At 30.8% G+C, this 25365-nt stretch overlaps 1 protein-coding gene across 1 annotated transcript; it reads left to right on the top strand.

Annotated features, from left to right (window-relative positions):
• Positions 1–206: 206 nt before the first annotated feature.
• Mdr50 (Multi drug resistance 50) lies at positions 207–24209 on the top strand. The gene is made up of 11 exons (XM_075309439.1): positions 207–454; positions 7848–8103; positions 11863–12152; positions 12544–12715; positions 12801–13121; positions 15221–16489; positions 16565–16726; positions 20009–20212; positions 20269–20370; positions 20448–21149; positions 23469–24209. The coding sequence occupies exons 1-11, from the start codon at positions 348–350 to the stop codon at positions 23814–23816; spliced, it is 3933 nt and encodes a 1310-aa protein (XP_075165554.1). The 5' UTR covers positions 207–347; the 3' UTR covers positions 23817–24209.
• The last annotated feature ends 1156 nt before the right edge of the window (positions 24210–25365 follow it).

Below are 25365 nucleotides of genomic sequence, written 5' to 3'. Positions count from 1 at the left end.
TTCGTTGTGGAAGCAAAGGATGTTCAAGGGAAGTGAAATCGCTTGTGCAGACACATATACGCAAATACACACACATTCATAACAATTGAAGACATAACCACATGCTCTCATCGATATGTTATCAACAAATTAATGCCAATCTAATAAACAAAAAACCTTTATATAGAATTTTCAATATATATGGCTAATGAAAAATCGCAAAGAATTTAGTCAGTAACGAAATTTTCGGTGAAACGTATTTCTATTCGAAAGTAATCTTCAAAAAAACGTGGAGACGCGCTACCTCTGAGTCATTGGGGATATCGAAAAGCAGGCAGGAAGTGATTTAATCACTATAGCAAAAAGTGATGAGTGCAAACGAAGACACCTCTAAGGATGATAAATCCTTTTATAGTAAAAATATTATATTAGATGAACAAAATGGTGTAGTAACACAAAAAAATGGATCCATGGTGTAAGTGTAAAAGACTTTTGTATAATTTTAGTTGCATAAACCAAAAAGAAAAAAATACCAAAAAAAATTTGAGAATTTATATGATCACCATGAGTTGCTTGTGTTTATCAAAAACAATGAATGTTTATCTGTTCAACTACAAATCGGATTTTCCAAATAATTATTAAAATGGAATGAAATTTCATCATGAATTTTACTATCGGCCCAGCTATGGATTGTTTGAAATACAACATATGGAGTTTCAAAATAATTTGAATGAATTGATGTTTCGAATATATTAAATGTCATTAATATCATTCGAATATATTAAATATCAATACATTTTTCGTTTGTGGTATTTTTTGCAAGAGATTTTGCTCTTGAAAAAATGATTTGTGCCAATTCTCTTTGAATGAGTTAATACTTTTACTCAGACTTATGAAAATTTGTTTAACTTAATAAATAATTCCTGCACTGAAAAAAATATTTACGTGATATTAAAGATTACGCAACCTAAATTTGAAGATGCGCAATTTACAAAGTATTAAGGACAATTTTCATTAATGAAATTTTAATTAAAATAAAGTTTATAATCTTTGCTTAAAATTTTTTTTCATTAAATTTAGGGCACAAATTTGTAAATTTTGCATCCCTCCGTTAAAGTAGCATGTCTTTGAACTAAGGCAAATTTTCCTTAAAGTATTTTTGATTTTAAGAAATCGTCCTTAAATTATCTGAAAAATTGAATCTTTAGATTTAACATAAAAACGCTTCAAATATAAGCTAAGACTTATTTTGAAGATTTATCATCTTTGGTTTAAAGTCTTTTTGGAATTAAGAAAAGATTTTTTACTTTGAAGTAATCGTTATACTTTATAGTTTTAAACTGTCAGTGTTTTATATGTGAATAACCTAATTATTATACCGCGAAAAGAGAATGAGAATTCGATATATGAGATCTGTATGCTAATTTTAATTTTATTGATATTAGATTTAAAACCAGATAAGTCACAAAAAAATTTCTTTAATTTAAAGAAGCCCCATCTTTGGCTCGGAATCAATACCAAAAACCTTATTGGAAGGTCAAAATCTTTGGTTCCGAATAAACTTCTTTTTTTTTGAGTGTGTATAAAAAATATTTAGTGGCTTTAATCGCGAAATAAATTGATCCAATCTTATTGAAATTGCTTCAACCACGAAAATGATATAATACCAATCGCAATTAAAAAATTAAAAAATCGAGAAAATAGTTGAAATCTACTAATCGTTTTTTTTTTTCAATTTTTTTAACCGAGTCGTCTAATCGAGTTTTGATGTTGGATAAAATCGCTAAATCGACTTTTATACAAAGAAAAGTTTTCTTTTCTGAGAAATGAAATTTTAGTTAAATTTTTTAGCAAATTTTTATTTTGTTAAAATGGGTGAACTTTCTCCTTAAGTTTCTTAAATTAGTAAATTTTAAATTAGTCTAGAACTTCATATAGCGCTCCAGCTAAATTTACATTTTCCTGCATGAAAGGTTCATTTTTTGTGGGATATTTCGTTTATTGAAAATTTCTTTCCTTAGAAAAGAAAATTCCTCTTTCAGTGTAGTGTTTGTTTTTATTATAATTTTAAATTCTAATTGAAGATTTAAATAAATAAAAATAAATTTAATCGAATTAATGTAAGATCATCGAGAAAGTTTGGATAATTTTTTGCTTACACAGAAGAAAAAAATATCACCAAAATATTTCCAAAGTTGATTGAAGTTAAAAACGTAATCAATTAATAAATTATTGATGCAATTAACTTTTTAATAGAATTAAAAAATAAAGTTAGTTAAAAAATGATTAATTACCATTATTATTTATCCTAATTAAAATTTTAATTAAATAAAAAGTATATTTCTAGAGAAAAATGTAATTTAATCTTTTTTCGGAAATAATCACTATTCATTGGTTAAATTTTGAGTCAATTCTAAAGAAAAATTCAACTGTAATTGTAATCGGAAAAATTCATTAGAAAGTATAAAATCTTATAGAATTACAAGAAAATTATTACATCATAATTATTGTACAAGTAAGAAAAAAACTAATACAATAAATAATAAAATAATAAAAAGAAAATGAGTTTTTCTATAAAATTACTTAAATTTTTAATGTACCGAAAAAAAAATATCACAAAAAAAATTCCAATTAAAAAGTTGGTTGAAGTTGAAAAATTGTTAATTAATAAATTAATTGATACAATTAACTTTTTAATTAAGATAGAAACATTAAGTTAATTAAGTCAATGATTGAACATTTTAAAATTTTTAATTGAAAATTTTATTGATACAAATTATCAAACTCGGACAACTCAGACTTAAGTGAATTAGTCTGGAATTTTTTTTAATTTTTAACTAAAAATGTATGGAAATTTTTTTAATTTTTAACTAATTTTTTTTTTCAAACAATCCATTTGATTAACATTTGATTAACTAAAAACACTAAGTCAGTTAAGAAAGTAGTTGAAAATAGTTACGTTTTTAATGAAAAAATTAATTGAGTTCAATTAAATTTTTAATTGAATCAATTAAAATATTAATTTCAATTTGTTAATGAAATCAATTAATTTATTAATCAAGTATTTTTTTTTAATTTCCAATTAAAAATGTGATTGATACTATCATTTTCGTGATTGAAGACATTTCAATTAAAAATTTTATTGGATCAATTAATTTCGTAATTGAATCAGATTTTTTTTGTGTGGTGAATCAATTAAAAATTATTTGGAAAGAAATCAATTAATGTTTTGATCAAACATATTTTATATTTCTAATTCTTTGATTGATACTAACATTTTTGGGATTGAAGAAATTTCAATTAAAAATTTAATTGGATCAATTAATTTCGTGATTGAATCAGAAAGTCTATTTTTTTTCAATTTACTCTAACCATATGAACTCTCAATGAGAAAAAAAGTTTTATATAGATGAAATAAACAATTTTCGTTTTTTTTCTATCTCTAGTTCAAGATAAGAAGTAGGAAAGCCTTTGGCCACATTTTTGTTTTCGAACTGAATTTACCCTGCAAGTAATTGGGTGTTTGTTTTATCGTCTTTCGCAAAAATGTCACTACTTCGAATCGCCAGGAAGTTTTCTGGTAGTAATATCTCAACCACAACAACAGTAAAAACAACTATCGCGTGGGGTGTTTCCGTTTCGAAACAGATTCGACTCTAACAGCGATCAAAAATCTAAATATAGACTCTATACATCGACATAGCTAATTTTTCAATAGCACCTCTCTGAGAGGACATGTGTGTAAAATGCCACAATCAACCAACGAGCGTGGGTGGCACTGAGGGAGAGCCTCTGTCTTGAAAACGAAAGGTTCCGAGTTCAATGCTCGGCGCATCCGATCATAATTTTTTAAAAAATAACTATAGCTTTTATGACTACTTTTAGTCACTGGTTCGATTCCCCGAAAACACTATCGCGTAGTGGGATATTTGTTCCAGAACGGGGACACTAATTCGACAAGAAGATGATATCACTTATGAAAGTTATATCTTCCAGGATTAAACTACTTCGATACACTTTCGATAGAAAATGTTTGTAGGGTAGTATGGATTAAAAAACCTCAATTACAATAATTTCGAACAATAAATGCCCAATATTTTTAAATTAATAGACCTATTCCTTTCCAATTCACAAACGGAGTTACGGACGGACGTGATCCATTTGGGTGATAATATCATGACCTGTTGTCACCTTCGACGCAATTATAATAAAGTGTTGTAAATAGAATTGTGTATATATAATAAAATATGTGGACATTTTTAATATAAAGAAAACAATACACTATGTGTATAAGCATGTTAATTGCCTTTAAATGGTTGCTAAGCTACAATTATGAGGGACAGCTCAACAGTTTCTTAAATTCACTTGCTTTACTTAGACATCCCTTTCTATTTATTTATGATTGAAGTCATATAAAAATGTCTTTCAAATTGAAAGGTCAATAGCATTAGTGATTAGTGAAGAAAACCACGTCCTTTAAACGTAAATAAAAGATATGAGGTAATCTACAATCATTGGGGTACGTCATTAGTATTAAGAACAATTAAACAATTAATATGTGTCGATGAAACAGTTGAAGAATTAATTTTGAATAATTTAGTGAAGTGACTTAAGAAAAATTAATCTAATAATTTTATTGGATCCATAACAATTTATTAAGTGATTAAGTGAACTGCTAGAATTATCGAATGTCTCAGAAATCTACAGTTGATAGAACTCTGTGTTTTTATTTTTTCCAAGTTCATTTGGATTTGTAATGAAAATGGGGTATATATCGCATTCATACACTACCAATCCATTCATTTATGGACATCTTTATCTATGCGTATTTTCCCCAAATCACCATGACTTGTCAAAAAGAAGTGGCCCCTTATCATATTTGACAAATTTGACTATAAATATTGAGATAAAACCATAAATGGTATGCAACATATGTGTATTCACCGAAATTTCTGTATTGATATCGTATTGAAATAACATTGAAACACCTTCGATTTGGGCAAATATATTTGGGAGGTACATTGACATGTAGTCTAATAAATTGATAAAGATTATGGTTGATAACAATCGCAAAATTAATCAAATAAGCCGAGAAATATGAGAAGTGAACGCGAGAATCTAAGAGTTAAAAAAAAATGCGACGTACTTGTGAACGAAAGAATCAAAAGTGCAATATCCCAGCAAAAACAAGTAAGGAAAGTCTAAAGTCGGGCGGGGCAGACTATATTATACCCTGCACCACATTTTCGATACTATATCAAATCCGTCAAATGTGTTGGGTGCTATATATAAAGGTTTTTGTCCCAAATACATTTTAAATCGTATTTAAATCTGACTCCATCTGAATAAAATTTATAATCTATAGACTTAAAATTTAAGTTGGCTAATGCCCTGGGATGGTACACTATGTAAAAAAATATGGGAAACATTTTAATCTCAAACAATTTTGAGGCAACTTCGCAAAAGTGTATTTATGATTTATCGGTCGATAGATATGTATTAGAAATAAAGAAAAATTTTAGACAGCAGTGGCGATTTTACAGGGAAAATGTGGGTATTTTGGTAATTTTTGCCCAAATGGGAAAAGCATATATATGGAAGCTATATAGAAATCTGAACCGATTTCAACCAAATTTGACATGCACACTTAGTATTTTAATTCTACTCCCTGTGCAAAATTTCACGTAAATCGGACTCCAACTTTGACCTCGGTGGTCATTCATATGAGTCTAAATCGGGCGAAAGATATATATGGGAGCTATATCTAAATCTGAACCGATTTCAATAAAATTTAGCACACTTGACTACACTACTAATTGTACTCCTAGTGCAAAATTTCAACCAAATTGGAGTAAAACTCTGGCTTCTGGGGCCATGTAAGTCCATATCGGGCGAAAGATATATATGGGAGCTATATCTAAATCTGAACCGATTTCTTCAAAAATCAATAGGGTTCTATTTTGACCCAAAACAGGAACGTGTGCCAAATTTGAAGGCGATTGGACTTAAACTGCGACCTAGACTTTGATCACAAAAATGTGTTCACAGACGAACGGACGGACGGACATGGCTAGATCGACTCAGGGACCCACCCTGAGCATTATTACCATGTTCTATCTCGTCTCCTTCTGGGGGTTGCAAACATATGCACTAACATATGCGCCACAGTGTGGCGCAGGGTATAAAAAGCGTCTCCAAAAAAGTAGTGAAAATGTTCTTTTTGAATCCGGAAGTGGTGCAAAATTGGCGCAAAAGCGATGAATTTAACATGGGCTTGTCATAGGACGGATGTCCACCATTTCAACAGCCGTTGCACGGAATTTGCATCACTTCTTAAGGTCCGAATTCAAGGTTTTGAATGTGAATTATAAAATTGTGTGATATTTCGCCAAATAAATATTTTTTATAATTTTTTATGATTTTTAATGCATTCTAACGCTTGTCTAAAACGTTTGAACTCAAAAGTTTGCAATTTTTTTAGAATGGATTTAGCATTTTTTTTCGACAAAATTTAAATAATTTGTATCATTTTATTAATTTGTACTTTCTTTTCAATCTATTTGAAACAAAATAATTTAAAATTTCTTATTAAAAATATGAAAAACGCGAGTTTTAAAAAATCGAATCAAAAGAACTTCCTGTGTAGTTAAAATAAAGAACATCTTTGGAAGGGTATTTTTGGAAGTGCTTTTAAAGTTGTGCCTTTAGAAGGACTTCCAATTTTTTTTGCTGGGATCATTTACGAACTTGTTTGTACACAGCAAAAAAAAAAAAATATTTTTTGTTTTCTATAACGAAATTAATTGATCCAATTAATTTTTTAATTGAAATGTCTTCAATCACAGAAATGATAGTATCAATTAAAAAATTAATTGATCCAATAAAAATATTAATAAATACTATTAATTTTTGTGATTGATTTTTGTTTCAATTAAAAAATTTGTTGAATCGATTACATTTTTAATTGAATATTTTTTAAAACTCAATTAAGATTTTAATTGGAAATATTTTCGCGAAAATGTTTTCTATAACGAAATTAATTGATCCAATAAATTTTTAATTGAAATGTCTTCAATCAGAGAACACACAAAAAATTTTTTTCTGATTCAATCACGAAATTAATTGATCCAATTAATTTTTTAATTTAAATGTCTTCAATCATAGAAATGATAGTATCAATTAAAAAATTAATTGATCCTATTAAAATATTAATAGATACTTTTAATTTTTGTGATTGATTTTTGTTACAATTAAAAAATTTGTTGAATCGATTAAATTTTTAATTGAATATTTTTTAAAACTCAATTAAGACTTTAATTGGAAAAAATTTTGCGAATTTTTTTTTCTATGAAATGATTATACCAATAACCAAAGTCAATTAAATTGATAATAATTTTTTGTTTCAATTAAAAAATTTGTCAAATCAATTAAATTTTTAATTGGATATTTTGTATATTTTAATTAAATTTGTAATTGGAAACATTTTCGGAAACATTTTCATAATAATGAGGTCCTAAGGACAATTAGGAAAGGCTTCAATAAAGATATGACGGGGGATGAATTTGACTGTGTATAAACTAAAGCAGTTTAAAATACTGGAAAAAGTTTCGTTATATTAACGAAATGTGCGATTAAAAGTGAGCCAATGAAATAAATTCGTTAATACAACGAAATTTTGCGTTATTATAAAGAATTTTCTGTTTTAAAGAATATTTTCTTTGTATTAATGAAAATATTTCGTTATATCAGTGAAAAGTTTTCGTTGGCTCAATTTTTATGAAATTTTTTTTTGTGTGTATATATAAATATTGAAATTAATTTTCCTAATTTATATATAATTATTAATTGTCTTTTATCTCTTCATATAGACCAATAAATGGTGAAACTAAAAAAACCAGTTGGTGGCAACGCAAGAAAAAAGGCTCCGAAACTCCTACAGAAGGCGAAGGCAGCGAAAATGGAGACGGCAAACCTAAAGATGATGTCGAACCCGTTGCGTTTTATAAAATGTACCAATATGCCACACCTGCCAATAAAGTCATGTATATAGTAGGAATATTATCGGCTGTAGCTACAGGTCTAACTACACCAGCAAATAGTTTAATTTTTGGTAATCTCGCAAATGTAAGTACACAGAAAAATGTATCACCAATTAAACAAGTACATACGGCCGCAAGTTCGGCCAGGCCGAATCTTATGTACCCACCACCATGGATTGCGTAGAAACTTCTACGAAAGACTGTGATTTAGTCCATACATGGTATATATTAGACAAAAAAGTTATGTATAGTTAAGTCTACAAATAATTACGAATCGATATGGACTTTTTGTACGTAGAGAGCCAGAATTGAAATATGGGGGTCGCTTATATGGGGGCTATATACAATTATGAACTTGATATGGACCAATTTTTGTGTGATTGGGGATCGATTTATCTGAGGGCCATATATAACTATAGACCGATATGGACCTAGTTAGGCATGGTTGTTAACGACCATATACTAGTACAATGTACCAAATTTCAACTCACTCGGATGAAATTTGCTCCTCCAAGAGGTTCCAAAACCAAATCTCGGGATCGGTTTATATGGGGCTTTGTACGATTATGGACTGATACGGACCACTTTTGGCATGGTTGTTAAATATCATATACTACCACCACGTACCAAATTTCAAGCAGATCGGATGAATTTTGCTTCTCCAAAAGGCACCGGAGGTCAAATCTGGGGATCGGTTTATATGGGGCCTATATATAATTATGGACCGATATTGACCAATTTTTGCATGGGAGTTTGAGGCCATATATTAACACCACGTACCAAATTTCAACTGAATCAGATGAATTTTGGTCTTCCAAGAGGTTCCGGAGGTCAAATCTGGTGATCGGTTTATATGGGGGCTATGTATAATTATGAACCGATGTGGACCAATTTTTGCATGGTTGTTATAGACCATATACTAACATCACGAACAAAATTTCAGCCGGATCGGATGAAAGTTGCTTCTCTTAGCGGCCTCGAAAGCCAAATCGGGGGATCGGTTTATATGGGGGCTATATATAATTATGGACCGATGTGGACCAATTTTTGCATGGTTGTTAGGGACCATATAATAACACCATGTACCCAATTTCAGCCGGATCGGACGAAATTTGCTGCTCTTAGAGGCCTCGCAAGCCAAATCGGAGGATCGGTTTATATGGGGGCTATATATAATTATGGACCGATGTGGACCAATTTTTGCATGGTTGTTAGAGACCATATACTGACACCATGTACCAAATTTCAGCCGGATCGGATGAAATTTGCTTCTCTTAGAGGCCTCGCAAGCCAAATTTTGGGGTCCGTTTATATGGGGGCTATACGTAAAAGTGGACCGATATGGCCCATTTGCAATACCATCCAACCTACATCAATAACAACTACTTGTGCCAAGTTTCAAGTCGATAGCTTGTTTCGTTCGGAAGTTAGCGTGATTTCAACAGACGGACGGACGGACGGACGGACATGCTCAGATCGACTCAGAATTTCACCACGACCCAGAATATATATACTTTATGGGGTCTTAGATCAATATTTCGATGTGTTACAAACGGAATGACAAAGTTAATATACCCCCCATCCTATGGTGGTGGGTATAAAAAAGTTGATTGAAAAATTAATTGATTTAAAAAAAAATTAATAAAAATAAAGTCAATTATGGGGAATTTTTAAGATTTCAATAATAAAATTGTTATTATGCAAATTAGCATCTTAATTAAAAAATACTTCCAACCAAATAATTTCTTTTTTCTATTTTATTAATTGTAAATTTTTACTCATATCCAAGGATATGCGATCAAAATCAATTAAATTTAATACCGTAATTGATGCATATTCGTGATTGAACAATTTCAATTATTAAATTAATTGGTTAGATTAAATTCGTGATTAAATCAGAAAAAAATGATCTGTGTGTTTTAGATTTTTTTACAGAAATCTAAATTTTAAAAATACTTTCTCATTCAAATTTGAGAAAATTTGGATATTTTTTAAAATATTTATATATTAATTATATCCTATTTACAATACATTTCCAAAATCCACTTTAACTAGATTTCAACTGTCATTTGCCCTATAAAACAGGGATTTCAAATCTATTTTTAGTAGATTTCGTGTCTAATGTGAATGGGCTGTTGGACTGCGGGTTTGGATTTTAATATCCCCATTATTTTTACATTTTTGACAAACTGTAGCTTCTACTAATTATACAATTGGCTAAAAAGAATCTTAAAATCCAAAACTGTGTTCTTCTCAACGCTTTGGACTAGGCGTTAATTTTTCCATAACACCAAATGAGAGATTCGTATTCTTTAGTAGAAATCCTATTTATCATAGAAAATAATTTTTTACTATTTAATATTTTATTATTTTTTAAATTTATATTTATTACGAAATGTAATTTTTTTTCTTAATTTTTCCCTACTTGTTGATTTTTGTATTTTTTATTTCTTTAATACTTTTTTTACACACACCATCATTCCGTTTGTAACACATCGAAATATCGATTTCCGACTATATAAAGTATATATATAAATATTTTTGATCAGTGAGAAATTCTATGACGATATAACCATGTCAGTCTGTCTGCCTGGCTGTTTGTCTGTCTGTTGTAATCACGCTACAGTCTTCAATAATGAAGCAATCGTGCTGAAATTTTGCACGGACTCGTCTTTTGCAGGCAGGTCAAGTTCGAAGATGGGCTATATAGGTCCAGGTTTTGATATAGTCCCCATATAAACCGACCGATTTGGGGAATCACCTCCTGAGTCGATCTAGCGCTTGCTGTCCGTCTGTCCATGTATTTGTTGTTCCCAAGAATTCCGGTCACAATTATTAACCGATTTTGATGAAATTTTGTGCAAGGTGTTTTTTGGGTACAAGGACGAATGCTATATTGAATTTGGAAGAAATCGGATCATATTTAGTTATAGCTCCCATATATATGTATCGCCCGATTTCGACAAATGAGGTTACGTTGCGCTTTTTTACAAAGCGATTATCGTCAAGTTTGGCACAAAGTAATCTTTTTCATCACCCTTCAAGTGTGCAAAATTTTCATCGAAATCGGTTGAGATTTAGATATAGCTCCAATATAACATATGTATCACCCGATTTTCTCAAATTTGGCCACAAAAGCCTTATTTATTACCCGATATTATATGTATTACACGATTTTTGCCCTAATTTGCCCCTAATAACCATATTTTTGACCATAGAGGCCTCATTTATTATTAGATCTTGCTCAAATTTAGCACAAGGTAACCTTCTGGGTATCAATCAAACTTGCCAAATATTATCCAAATTGGTTCAAATTTAGATATAGCTCCCATATATATGCATCGCTCGAATTTCCCAAAGTTTGCCATAATACTCTTGTTTATTAACCAACGTTAGTTCAATTTCAAATTTTGATGTATTAGACGATCTATTTAGCTATACATGTAGCTTGTACATAAATATATTGACCGATTTGCACAAATTTGGATTTATTACCCAAACTAATTGACCGATTTCCCCTTATTTTACTAATGGAAGCAATCTGTAGATTCAGAATCAACTATAGGTCCTAATATTTCTGTTCAGATTGTGATAAAACTCCCATAACTATGTACCGCTTAATGTTCTGACATATGGAAATGCGGGTTATCTCCCAATACTGTACCACTCATACCCCACAAACAATGTTTACTAATTCAGTAAGGGTGATTTAGGGTATGATATAGTCGACCCCGCTCGACTTTCTACTTTACTCATTTGTTTTTCTATTCTATTTGACAAAAAAAAATTTGGAATCTTTTTATAATTACTTTAAATGATTTTCTCTTGTCCCTTTCCCCCATAGAATATGATCGATTTTGGTCAAGAACTTGGAGGATTTGGTAACATGACCAAATATACCAAATCATCACCTGCCGATGGACTTTTGGATGCTGTACAAACATTTGCCTTTCAAAATACCATGATCGGTATTATAATGTTATGTTGCAGTTACTTATCAGTGACCCTGTTTAATTATGCTGCACATGCTCAAATATTAAGAATACGTGGTAAATTCTTTCGATCAGTTTTGCATCAGGATATGTCATGGTATGATGTAAATCAAAGTGGTGAAGTGGCCAGTCGTATGAATGAGTAAGTAAAATATGATCTCAGAAATAGTAGAATGATAGAAAAAAACACAAGCCATAAAATGGTTGGAGACATATGATAATATGTTTGTGGATAAATGACAATATGTTTGTGGGCTCAGCACAATAGGTGTATGAACTAAAATCCCTTTTTTTAGTGTGATATTCTGTAAAAAAATCCGAAAGCAAAAATATGGCAAAATCCCTGGGATCCCGTTCCCGGGGAAATTTGCCTCTAATCATAATACATCTTATCTATGATGTGTATGTAATACTTTGTTGCACGAAGTAAATTTAACGAACGTCAATGGCTTCTGTTTTACCCTATATTTACTGATTTTTTGTTTTGTTTTTATTATTTATTTGGAAAATATCGCACACTTTAACTTTTACAGAGATTTATCAAAAATGGAAGATGGTTTAGCTGAAAAAGTTGTTATGTTCGTTCATTTTATGGTTGCATTTGCCGGTTCAATTATTTTGGCCTTTATTAAAGGTTGGCAATTGGCTCTTGTATGTTTATGCAGTTTACCAGTTACATTTATAGCCATGGGTTTGGTGGCAGTTGTAAGTATACTTGACCATATTCCAACACGAAGCCTAACATATTTCATAAAAAAATATATATATTATTTGTTCCCTCCATTTATAGGCTACTTCCAAATTGGCTAAACAAGAACTTAATGTCTATGCTGCGGCTGGTACTATAGCTGAAGAAGCTTTGAGTGGTATACGTACCGTAAAAGCTTTCGAGGGCGAACCAAAAGAGACAAAAGCATATAAGGATAAAATTGTTGATGCCCGCAAATTAAATATTAAACGTAATTTATTCTCTGGCATGGGTTTTGGTCTATTGTGGTTCTTCATTTATGCCTCATATGCTTTGGCCTTTTGGTATGGTGTTGGTTTGGTCTTGAAGAATTATCATGGTGAGGAATATTACAGTAATTATGATCCTGGTACTATGATTACGGTAAGCAATTAACAAATAAATATCTTCAATATGTTTTTTTTTTATCATTATTACTCTTGCCAGATAGAAAATTATTTCTAGAAATGCTAAATAAAATTTTAATTAAATTAAAAAAAATGTTATTTTATAATATTAGAATAATTAATAAGCATTTTTCCAAAATTGGCCATTTAATGACTTCAAATTACATTAATGGCCAGAATTGAAACGGGGAATATGAAACGATTTCGACGTTTTTAGTCCTCAAATAAACCACATTTAAATTTATCAATTCCGATTTGTTTTAAATATGGTGAAGATAATTTGGAGTTTTTAAGACCCAAACATATATTTTTCATTCATTCATTTCCATAAAATTCGATCCCCATATTTGCTTCATCTAAACTGCTTGAAATTCAACGGAGAAGTTTTATTATGACCTATAACTAGCTAAGAATCAATGTCAAAGTATACAGAAAAAAAAATACTTTTTGTCTTCAGTCGCGAAATTAATTTTTAATTGAAATGTCTTCAATAACAGAAGTTATAGTAAAAAAGTCAATAAAAAAATTAATTGTTCCAATTAAAAAAATAATTGATACAATTAATTTTTGTAATTGATGTACTAATTAAATTTTTAACTGAATATTTTTTAAAATTCAATTAAAATTTTAATTGGAAAAATGTTGGGGATGTTTTTTATACCCTGCGCCACACTGTGGAATAGGGTATTATAAGTTAGTGCATATGTTTGCAACACCCAGAAGGAGGCGAGATAGAAACACGGTGTCTTTGGCAATAATGCTCAGGGTGGGTCTCTGAGTCGATCTACCCATGTCCGTCTGAAGACATTTTTGTGATCAAAGTCTAGGTCGTAGTTTTAGTCCAATCGACTTCAAATTTGGCACAAGTTCCTGTTTTGGGTCTGAATAGAACCCTATTGATTTTGGGAAGAAATCGGTTCAGATTTAGATATAGCTCCCATATATATCTTTCGACCGATATGCACTTATATGGGCCCAGAAGCCAAAGTTTTACCCTGATTTGCTTGAAATTTTGTACAAATATAACACTTGGTCGTACAGTCAAAATCTGGTCAGATTTAGAAATAGCTCCCATAAATATCTTTCGCCCGATATGCACTTATATGGACCAAGAAGCCAGAGTATTACCCTGATTTGCTTGAAATTTTGCACAATGAGAACAATTATTACTATAGTCAAATGTGACAAATTTGAATAAAATCGGTTCAGATTGAGATATAGCTCCCATATATATCTTTCGCCCGATATGGACTTATATGGCCGCAGAAGCCAAGTTGGTTGAAATTTTGCACTAGGAGTACAATTAGTAGTGTAGTCAAGTGTGGTTAATTTTATAGAAATCGGTTCAGATTTAGATATAGCTAGCATATATACCTTTCGCCCGATTTACACTCATATGACCACAGTGGCCAATCTTTTACACCGATTTACTTGAATTGAATTTTGCACAGAAAGTAGAATTAACATTCTGACTATCCGTACCAAATTTGGTTGAAATCGGTTCAGATTTACATATAGCTCTCATATATATGTTTTTTTGATTTCAACATTACATGGTCACCATACAAAAATAACTTTTTGCTCTAGAAACATGTTTGAGGTGATCATATTCCTTCTCTGCGTGTATATAGCACCCAATAAATTTGAAGGATTTCAGATGGTATCGAAAATGTAGATGACAAAGTGGTGCAGGGTATAATATAGTCGGCCCCGCCCCGACTTTAGACTTTCCTTAATTGTTTTTTTTTTCTGTGTACGATAGATAGATCCCTCATAAAAACTGCCCTGATTTACTTGTCCATTATATTTTGTTATGCTTTCAATATCATCACACATACGCCACCATGACTTCACAAATAGTATACCATTCATACGTCACCGTATCATTTTATTTATTAACACTTATACGTCACCGTGCCCCAGCTACTATATGTACTTTAAAATCAATAAATACCTTATTGATATAAAATGCTAAATTTTTTTAAATTATTTACAATTAAAGTGATAGTATTTAAAAAATGTTAATTCGAAAGAATTGTTTGAAAAACTAAACCTAAAAATTTACAATCTTTTCAGGTTTTCTTCTCCGTTATGATGGGTTCCATGAATATCGGTATGGCTTCTCCATATATCGAAGCTTTTGGTATTGCCAAGGGTGCCTGCGGAAAAATCTTCAAAATTATCGATCAAATTCCCACTATTAATCCAATTGGTGCTCAAGGAAAACGATTACAACATCCTTTGATACACATCGAATTTCGTGACATTGATTTCAGTTATCCCACACGAAAAACAGTACAAATTCTGGATAAATTCAATTTAAGAATAAAACGTGGCCAAACTGTAGCTTTGGTAGGATCTTCAGGTTGTGGCAAATCCACTTGCATACAATTGATTCAACGTTTCTATGATCCCGATGGTGGCAATGTCTATTTCAATGATGTCAATTTGAAAGATCTGAATATTGAATGGTTGAGAGAACGTATTGGTGTTGTGGGTCAAGAACCTGTTCTATTTGGAACTACCATTTATGAGAATATACGATATGGTCGTGAAGATGCAACCAAAGAACAAATTGAAGCTGCCGCCCGTGCGGCCAATGCCATGATTTTCATTAATAAATTACCCCAAGGTTTCCAAACATTGGTGGGAGAACGTGGTGCCCAATTGTCCGGAGGTCAAAAACAACGTATTGCCATTGCTCGAGCTTTGGTTAGAGATCCGGAAATTCTCCTATTGGATGAAGCCACCTCGGCTTTGGATACAGCCAGTGAAGCTAAGGTACAAGCCGCATTGGAGAAGGCCAGTATTGGAAGAACTACAATTATTGTAGCCCATCGTTTGTCCACTATACGTCGTGCCGATCGTATTGTTGTCATCAATAAAGGTAAAGTGGTGGAGAGTGGTACCCACACGGAACTTATGGCCTTACAACAGCATTACTATAATCTTGTAATGACCCAATTGGGAGATGATGCAAACGCCAATACCCCTGGGGTAGGTCAAAAAGAATTCTTTGTCAATGCCAAAGATGAAGATGAGGAACAAATCACTATTGCCAAAGAAGAAAACGATGAAGTTGTCGCTGCCATCAGTGAAAAGGGTAAATTTTCAATATTCAATATTTTGAAAATGAACGACAAGGAATGGCCTCAGATCTTGTGCGGTTGCATATGTTCAGTGATTATGGGTGCAGCTATGCCTTTGTTTGCCGTGTTGTTCGGTTCAATTTTGGGTGTTTTGGCTGTACGCGATGATGACGACTATGTGAGAAGCGAGACAGATACTTTCAGTTTATATTTCTTGATTTGTGGTATAGTTGTGGGCATAGCCACTTTCTTGCAGGTATTTAAAGAGTGATTTTAATTTGATTTTATAGAGGATTTATAAATCAACGTTGTTGTTCTCCTATATTTGCAGATCTATACATTTGGTATTGCTGGTGAACGTTTAACCGAACGCTTACGTGGTTTAATGTTTGAAGCTATGTTAAAAATGGAAATCTCTTGGTTTGATGATAGAGCCAATGGTACGGGTAGTTTATGTGCCCGTTTGTCTGGTGATGCTTCTGCTGTTCAAGGTGTAAGTAGACAAAAGCGTACAAAATTTGTGATTTCTTAAGTGGGTCTGATAGAATTATTTACAAGCATTGTCTTCTATATTTCGGGATTAGAGAAAATCATTTACTATTTTTCGAAATATGTATTCTATACACTTTTGCATGCGTTTGAACCAATTGATGAAGTAATAATGCCACTCGGATTGATGTATCTCCAAAACATGAATTTTGAACGCATCAACTGTTTTTGAAGGTATCGGAAAGCGTAACCTCTCATTTTATTTTTTAAGTACCAGAATAAAAAGAAGTCGTTCAGTACTAAGTCATGACTATACGACGGATGACCCAGTAAATCGGTTTTTTCAGTGCTCAAAAATCCAATGTTTTGTTCCGATGTGTGAGAGCTCGCATTCAGGTGGCGGTAGGTTTTTCTGATTTCTTGGAAGACAAAAAATGGTTGTGTACTACTCAGAATTGACTATTCTGCGTTGTTCCAGTGGTAAACAGAAAAAAATATCACCAAAATATTTCCAAGTACAAAGTTGATTGAAGTTGAAAATTTTTTGCAATTAATAATACTATTAACTTTTTAATCAAGATAGAAACATTAAGATAATTAAGACAATGATTGTTTGTTTTTTTAATTAAAAAATTAATTGATAGAATTAACTTTTTAATCAAACTCAGAAGACTAGGTCAGTTAAAAAAGGTGATGGACATTTTTGGTTTTTAATTTTTAATCAAAAATTTATTTCAAACAATCTTTTAATCAAAAGTCCATTAAGAAAGTAATTGAAAATAGTTTTTAATTACAAACTCAATAAAGTTTTGCAATCAATGTCAATTAAATTTTTAATTGAATCAATTAAAAAATTTATTGAATTTTGCTCATGAAATCAATTAAATTTTTATCAAGTATTATTTTTATGCCCATTGAAAACTGCGATTGATACTATCATTTTTGTGATTGAAGACATTTGAAGACATTGCCCAATCCCGCCACTACATAAGGAAGCTTTTAGTAAAACACTCCTTAAGACAACAAAAATGAATAAAATAAAACTTAGTTGCACCTGTTCAAGAGCCTTTGCAGCATATACTGAATTTAAACGTATAAAATTTTCTTGATTAGTTTTCTTGCTTTTGTGTCGTTAACATTGAATATTTAATCAGCTGACAAAAAAAAAAAAAATGGGGCATTGGTTAATTGTATCAATTAATTTCGTGATTGAATCAGATTTTTGTGTGTGTACGATTGCGTCACGTCGGCACTATTTTTTTTTAGCGATCGCTAAAACAGGTGAACAAAATTGAACTTTTTTTGTGTTGATTTGAAATTTATAGCAAATTTTTAGTAATTTGAGGTCACTGAATTCAAATCTACACTTCGTTTTTTTTCTATCAGCTCAACTTTTTGAGATGTACTGTTATGTTCAAAATTAAGGAACTTCCGCTACACTGAACAAAAACAGTGAACCCACCAGGAAGAAAACTTTTAGAAAATTTTGAATATTTAATGAGATATACGAATTTAGTAAATCTTTATGCTTATGCTTTTGTGTATAATTTTTTCCCGTACGCAAAAAGTACTGAAGTACGCAAAAAATTATTAGAGTAAAGCTAATTTTCTCCAAACATAATAATTCCATGAACTAAAATAAAGTTAAATTGGCTCTAGTGAATTAGAAGAGTTCATTTTTTTTCTGAGTGTACATATGGAATGAAATAAATTTAAAAAAATCCGAAACTCCCAAACAATATTCTCTTTAAGCCGTACTTACATTGTTTTTCCATTTTCCAAGTAGTTTAGTCTCAAATAACCTTAAAAACGATATTCAGTTCTTAATCAACAGAACCACTGTTCCCTTGTGTAATTTGTGTGGAATCCAATGCGAACAATCTTTTTTTAATTTTTTGTACTGAAAAAAATATTTATTTGATATTGGAGGTTACGCAACCTAAATTTTAGGTTGCGCAATTTACAAAATATTAAGGACATTTTAATTTAGGATATAAATTTTGAAAATTTGCGTTCCTCTGTTAAAGTCGTATGTCTATGTATCGCATTTTTTTTTCTTAAAATAAGGAAACACATTTTTGATTTAAAGAAATCGTCCTTAAATTAACTGAAATATTGAATCTTTCGATCAAAAACGCTTCAAATATAGGCTATGTCTCTTTTGAGTATTTACTTTAAAGTTTTTTTTTTTTTGGAATAAAAAACATTTTTTACTTTGAAGTATCCGTTAAAATTTGGATTTTTAAAATGACATTTGTTTGTACATGAATACCTTTATTACCGCGAAAAGACAATGAAAATTTGTTAAATAAGATACACTCAAAAAAAGTTTATATGGATCCAAAGATTTTGACCTTCCTTTAAGGATTTTGGTTTTGATTCCGGCCAAAGATGCGGGTTCTTTAAAATAAGGAAATTTTTTTGCAACCTATCTGGCTTTAAATCTAGGATCTATAAAATTAAAATTAGGATACAGTTCTCATTTATCGCATTTTCATTCTATTTTTCCGGCATATTAATAAAGCTATTCACGTACAAACAAAATTAAAAAACCAAATTATGATGGATACTTCGAAGCAAAAAATATTTTCTTAATTCTAAAAAAAAATTAAACCAAAGATGCTAAATCCTCAAAATAAGTCTTAGCCTATTTTTGAAGCGGTTTTATCTTAAACCTAAAAATTCAATATTTCAATTAAATTAAGGACGATTTCTTTAAATCAAAAATGTGTTTTTTTACTTTAAGGAAAATTTGCCTTAGTTTAAAGACATGCAACTTTAACGAAGGGACGCAAATTTTCAAAATGTGTCTTCTAAATTTAATGAAAAAAATTTTTGAGGCAAAGATTATAAACTTTCTTTTAATTAAAATATGATTGTTTTAAAGAAATTTGTCGTTGATAGTGTGCAAATTGCGCATCCTAAAATTGAGGTTGCATAATCCTTAATATCACGTAAATATTTTTTTCATTGTATGTATCTAAATTTAATTTTGTAACACTTTTATATGACACTAGGGTTGCCCAAACCCGAAATATAAAACGAAACCCTCGTAATCAATTAATTGTTTAATTGTTAGTTTTTCAAACTTGACACTTTCGTTACGTTTGTCATGCCATAAAAGACAAGTGGAATTTCTCTCATACCACTCAGAACAAACCAACAAATGAAGGGGGCCGGCTGATAGCTGAGTTAGAATGACACCACTTAGACATCACTTACAAATTCTTACAACTTGAAATCACAAAAAAATTAATTTCGAAAATTATCTCTTTTATTTCCCTAGGCTACTGGACAACGTATTGGCACAATTGTACAATCTCTGGCTACTCTAGTTTTGGGTATTGGTCTCTCCATGTACTATGAATGGAGTTTGGGTCTTTTGGCTTTGGCATTTGCACCATTTATTTTGATTGCTACATATTTGCAACGTAAAGTAATGGCTCAAGAAAATATGGGTACAGCAAAGACAATGGAAAAATGTACTAAGGTAGGATATCGCCGGGGAAACTTCATAAGAAAAATAATAATTGCACATTTTTACAGCTTGCTGTTGAAGTTGTTTCCAATATTCGTACAGTGGCCTCTTTGGGTCGTGAAGAAATGTTCCACAAACAATATATGGATCTATTATATCCTGCTGTAGAAGTAAGTAGCTTCTTCATTTTGGCAAAAAAAGAGGATATTTACATTCTCTTTAATATTTCTTTTGTTATTTCTTACAGAAAGCCAAACGTAATACCCATTATCGCGGATTTGTTTATGGCCTAGCCCGTTCCCTTATGTTCTTTGCCTATGCCGCTTGTATGTACTATGGTGGTTGGTGTGTGGTCAACAAGGGCATGCAATTCGAAAATGTCTTTAAAGTTTCGCAAGCTCTGATTATGGGTACAGCTTCTATTGCCAGTGCTTTGGCTTTTGCTCCCAACTTTCAAAAGGGTATCAGTGCTGCTGAGAGTATTTATAAACTTATTACACGAGAATCGAAAATTACCGATCGCCCTGGTGTTTCTCAAGCCCCCTGGACATCGGAAGGCAATGTCTCGTATAATGATGTGAAATTCTCATATCCTACACGTAGTGAAATCACTGTACTTCGTGGCCTTAGTTTAGCTGTATCACGTGGACAAAAGATAGCTCTGGTTGGTCCATCGGGTTGTGGCAAATCCACATGTATCCAATTGTTACAACGTTTCTATGATGTTGATAGTGGTTCGGTGTGTGTGGACAATAATGATTTGCGTAATATTTCATTGCATAATTTACGTCAGCAATTGGGTATTGTATCACAGGAACCCATACTATTCGATCGAACCATACGTGAGAATATAGCCTATGGTAATAATACACGTATGGTATCGGAACAGGAGATAATAGAAGCAGCCAAAAAGGCCAATATACATAATTTCATCTCCGCATTGCCATTGGTAAGTCGAAGCAAATTTAATCTTATTTTATTGTGAATATATTTAGAGGTTATACCAAAAAGAAGTAGAGCAATATTGTTAACTTTTAGGCACTTTTTGATAGCCGAACACAAAAGAAAAATGGCTTTCGGACTATCTTTTACCGAAATAGTCCAGAGAAATATTTTTCTTTTTTTTCAAATATAAAGCAGTGAAAAGCCACAATACCAGTGGTTTCATTAATCCATGACAAAACAAGTAAGGAAACTCTAAAGTCGGGCGGGGCCGACTATAGTATACCCAGCACAACTTTGTAGATCAACATTTTCGATACATCTCAAATCCTTCAAATTTGTTGGGTGCCATTTACATATATTTAAATATGAACCAAAGTGGACAAAATTTGTTAGACTTCGATAAAATCTTTAGTCTTTAAACCTCAGCTAATGCCCTGGAGTGGAGCACAATGTTAGAAAAAAATTGAGAAATATTTAAATCTACGGCCCTTTTTATGAAATTTCGCAAAAGTGAGTTTACGAATTTGTTTCATTGGCTGACTTTTAACGACACATTTCGTTAATATAACGAAACTTTTTCTATTAGTGTAGGGTGCCACAATTGGTAGAATTCTACCAAAAATGGTAGTCTTTTTACTGTTTGGTAGATTGGTAGATTTTGAAATCTATGTTACTTCACAAATTTTCTATAGGAATAAATTTTTGACAAAATCTTCTATAGGAATAAAATTTTTTCAAAATTTTCTATTGGTATAAAATTTTGACAAAATTTTTATAAGAATGAAATTTTGAGAAAATTTTCTATTGCTATAAAATTTTCTGTAAGAATAAAATTTTCTATACATTTTTGACAAAATTTTCTATAGAAATAAAATTTTGACAAAATTTCCCATAGAGAAACAAAATTTTCTGTAGAAATTACATTTTAAGAAAATTTTCGATAAAAGAAAAATTTCACAAAAAATAGGAATAAAATTTTGACAAAATTTTCTATAGAAATAAAATTTTGACAAAATTTTCTATAGGGATACAAATTTTGAGATTTTCTATAGAAATAAAATTTTAAGAACATCTTCGATAGAATAAAATTTTCACTAAAGTTTCTATAGGAATCTATAAGAATGAAAATTTTACAAAATTTTCTATAGGAATAAAATTTTGACAAAATTTTCTATGAGAATGAAAATTTGACAAAATTTTCTATAAGAATGAAATTTTGACAAAATTTCCTACAAAGTTTGAGACAATTTTCTATAGAAATAACATTTTAAGAACATTTTCGATAGAATAAAATGTTTACAAAATTTTCTATAGGTAAAAAATTTCAAGAAAATTTTATATAGAAATAAAATTTTAAGAAAATTTTATATAGGAATAAAATTTTGATAAAATTTTCTATAGGAATAAAATTTTGACAAGTTTGTTTGTTTGGTAGTTTTTTGGTAAAATTTTCTCCAAATTGTGGTAGATTATTTTTTTTAAGAACAAATAAGGCCGAGTTTATTTGCTTTTTGAGAAACATTTTTTGTGTCAATTTCTCTAAAAATTCATTCCTCACAAAAGAAAACTTTTCTTTTATTTTAGTGTCTAAATTTGAGAATCAGAGTATAAAGGGGAGTTTAGTAGAATACAGACAATTTTTATTACGTTGTTGTGAAACTTATAAAAATTACACTTAACTTAGGTAAAAAATAAAATAAAAAGGAAAAGACTCTAAATACTCTAAAAAAAATACATAAAACTTAATAAAATTCTCGAAATTTCAAACCATACTAATTTAAGAACAGGAAATTAATACCGAAAAATTTTGAGAGTGGATTTTATTATTTATCGGATTAAGAATAAACTCGACAATAAGAATATAGCTGTATACCCTATTCTAGCGTTAAGATTTTTTATGCCATTATTTCGCAGCTTTAACGATAATTAGCCACTTAGTCCTTTCTAGTATGGATGGAATTTTTCGTACGAATTCCAAAGGAACTTCATCAGATGAACAGACATGAGTTAACAACAACTCTATTTTTCCGTGAACTTTTAGTGTTTAGTTTATTGTAAATACTCCACAAAATTAAAGCCGACTCACTCTCTAACAAAATTCTCGAAAATGAAATTCCAAACCATTCTAATTTAAGATTTAATTTAAGAGCAAGAATTTATACAGAAAATATTTAGAGTGGATTTTAAATCATTCTATAATTAAGAATGTTTTTAAGTGTATTTATAAAACTTTTTTAAGATAAAATAAATTAAATATATTAATGTAGCGTTGTGAAAACAAAACTCAACATTAAATACCACAATATTTACATTTTTATTACAGGGCTACGAAACACGCATGGGCGAGAAAGGTACCCAAATGTCTGGTGGTCAAAAACAAAGAATAGCCATTGCACGAGCTTTAGTAAGAAATCCAAAAATATTACTTCTGGACGAGGCCACGTCAGCTTTAGATGCCGAAAGTGAAAAAGTTGTACAAGACGCTTTGGAAGTGGCCAGTGAAGGTCGTACCAGTATCAGTATTGCACATCGTCTCTCGACAATTGTTGATTGTGATATTATATTTGTCTTCGATGAAGGCAAAGTATGTGAATATGGTTCTCACAAGAAATTACTCGAAAAGCGTGGACTTTACTATACCCTCTACAAATTACAAACGGGTGCCATGTAAGGTTATTCTCTTTTCCTCTTTGCTCCTCAATTAAGATACGTGCATTCATTTCATTTAGGCTATAAGTTCATTAATTTGCAAATACAATAGAAAAAAACAAGAGATCGAACAAAATAGAAAAAAAATAAAAAATAATGTACACTACACACTTCATACGTAGATAATAAAATTTTCAAAATATGTCTTTTGTTATGTGATCCCAACACGTGTAGTATTAATGTAAGATATGAAGAAATTAATTTTTTTACTGATAAGTAGTTAATGTTCCCACGACAAAAAAAAACACACACACACAAACAATGTACAGATAGATATAGGTATATATGTAAGTCAGAATAGTTTTATTCTTATTGATTTGTATAAATAATAAAAAACAAAACAAACAAAAAAAAATACTTGAGATAAGATGTTTATGTTATCTTGACAGTATGCATGTTATCGTCATTATGTACAATCATAATGACGAATTTTTGAAGATGATTCATTTTATGCGATTGATATCAACATGTTGGTTAGACGAAAAAAAAACTTCGTATTTCTAATCAAACTTTAACCAATTTTTTGAAAAATCATAATGAAATTTTTTATAGGGCAAACCCAATCTTTTCTTGAAGTCTATTTTTCCTCATTAAGGTAGTTTTGGATTTACCGAAATAGTCAAGGATTATAACTGAATCAAATCTTCTCAGGGAAACACCCACAATTTTTGCGATTCATCACCGATGTGTGTGGCCTAATATTGTCCTGATTAAAGGCGTAGCCTTTTTTGTTGATCATCATTAATGCACCTTTCCAACACTTTATAGTATGACGCGATGTTAGTGGAGATAGAAGGCTCCAGCGCCATCTATTGGCTAAAAAGAAAAAAAATACTTTTTCGACTATCCAATATAGCAGCTACACAACATATGCTAATCGACCATTTTAGATCCATTAGTTTTTGAAATTTAAAATAATGAAGGGCTTAATATTGTAGTTCACTAACATATCCATTGTGGCGAATGAACAATGAATTTGTAATAACACATGACTCATACGCATCATGGTTCTAACTAACTTTGCTACAATGCAGAAGAAAACGAAAATATTCCGAGTCAGCTATAGAATCCACAAAACGGAAACTACTCAATTGGTGGATTGTAAATATTGAGTGATGTTATAGAAAAAAGAAGACTTTGTCTGGGTGATACATATTTATGGGAGATACACTTAAATCTTATCTCGCATGGGCGATACGTTAATAGGAATTTCAAAGGTATTCCTTATACCGCATTTGTAGACGAAATGCTAGATAATTACCCCTATTCTAAATATTCCCTGGGGAATGCCTTCCCTGGGAATTGATTTTCCCCGGGAATAAAATCCTCCTATTCTAAATAGTAAGGGAAGGGAACAACTAGGGAGAAATAATTTTGAGTATTCGAAATCAGCTGTTTTGCTTCAGCTGTTTTATTTTAGCAAATATTTACACACAATTTTTAAACTGAAATTGTATTGATTTGACGTAGTAGTTTATTTAAAGGAGAAAGTGTGAACAAAATGTTTAGTG

Source organism: Haematobia irritans, chromosome 5, assembly GCF_050003625.1.
Source record: "Haematobia irritans isolate KBUSLIRL chromosome 5, ASM5000362v1, whole genome shotgun sequence".
NCBI classification, from domain to species: Eukaryota; Metazoa; Arthropoda; class Insecta; order Diptera; family Muscidae; genus Haematobia; species Haematobia irritans.
This window is presented reverse-complemented; position numbering and strand designations above follow the sequence as displayed.

Coding starts and splice junctions, on each gene's coding strand:
- Mdr50 (XM_075309439.1), top strand. CDS start 348: ATGAGTGCAAACGAAGACACCTCTAAGGATGATAAATCCTTTTATAGT. Junction 455..7,847: donor CAAAAAAATGGATCCATGGT/GTAAGTGTAAAA, acceptor CTCTTCATATAG/ACCAATAAATGGTGAAACTA. Junction 12,153..12,543: donor GTGGCCAGTCGTATGAATGA/GTAAGTAAAATA, acceptor TAACTTTTACAG/AGATTTATCAAAAATGGAAG.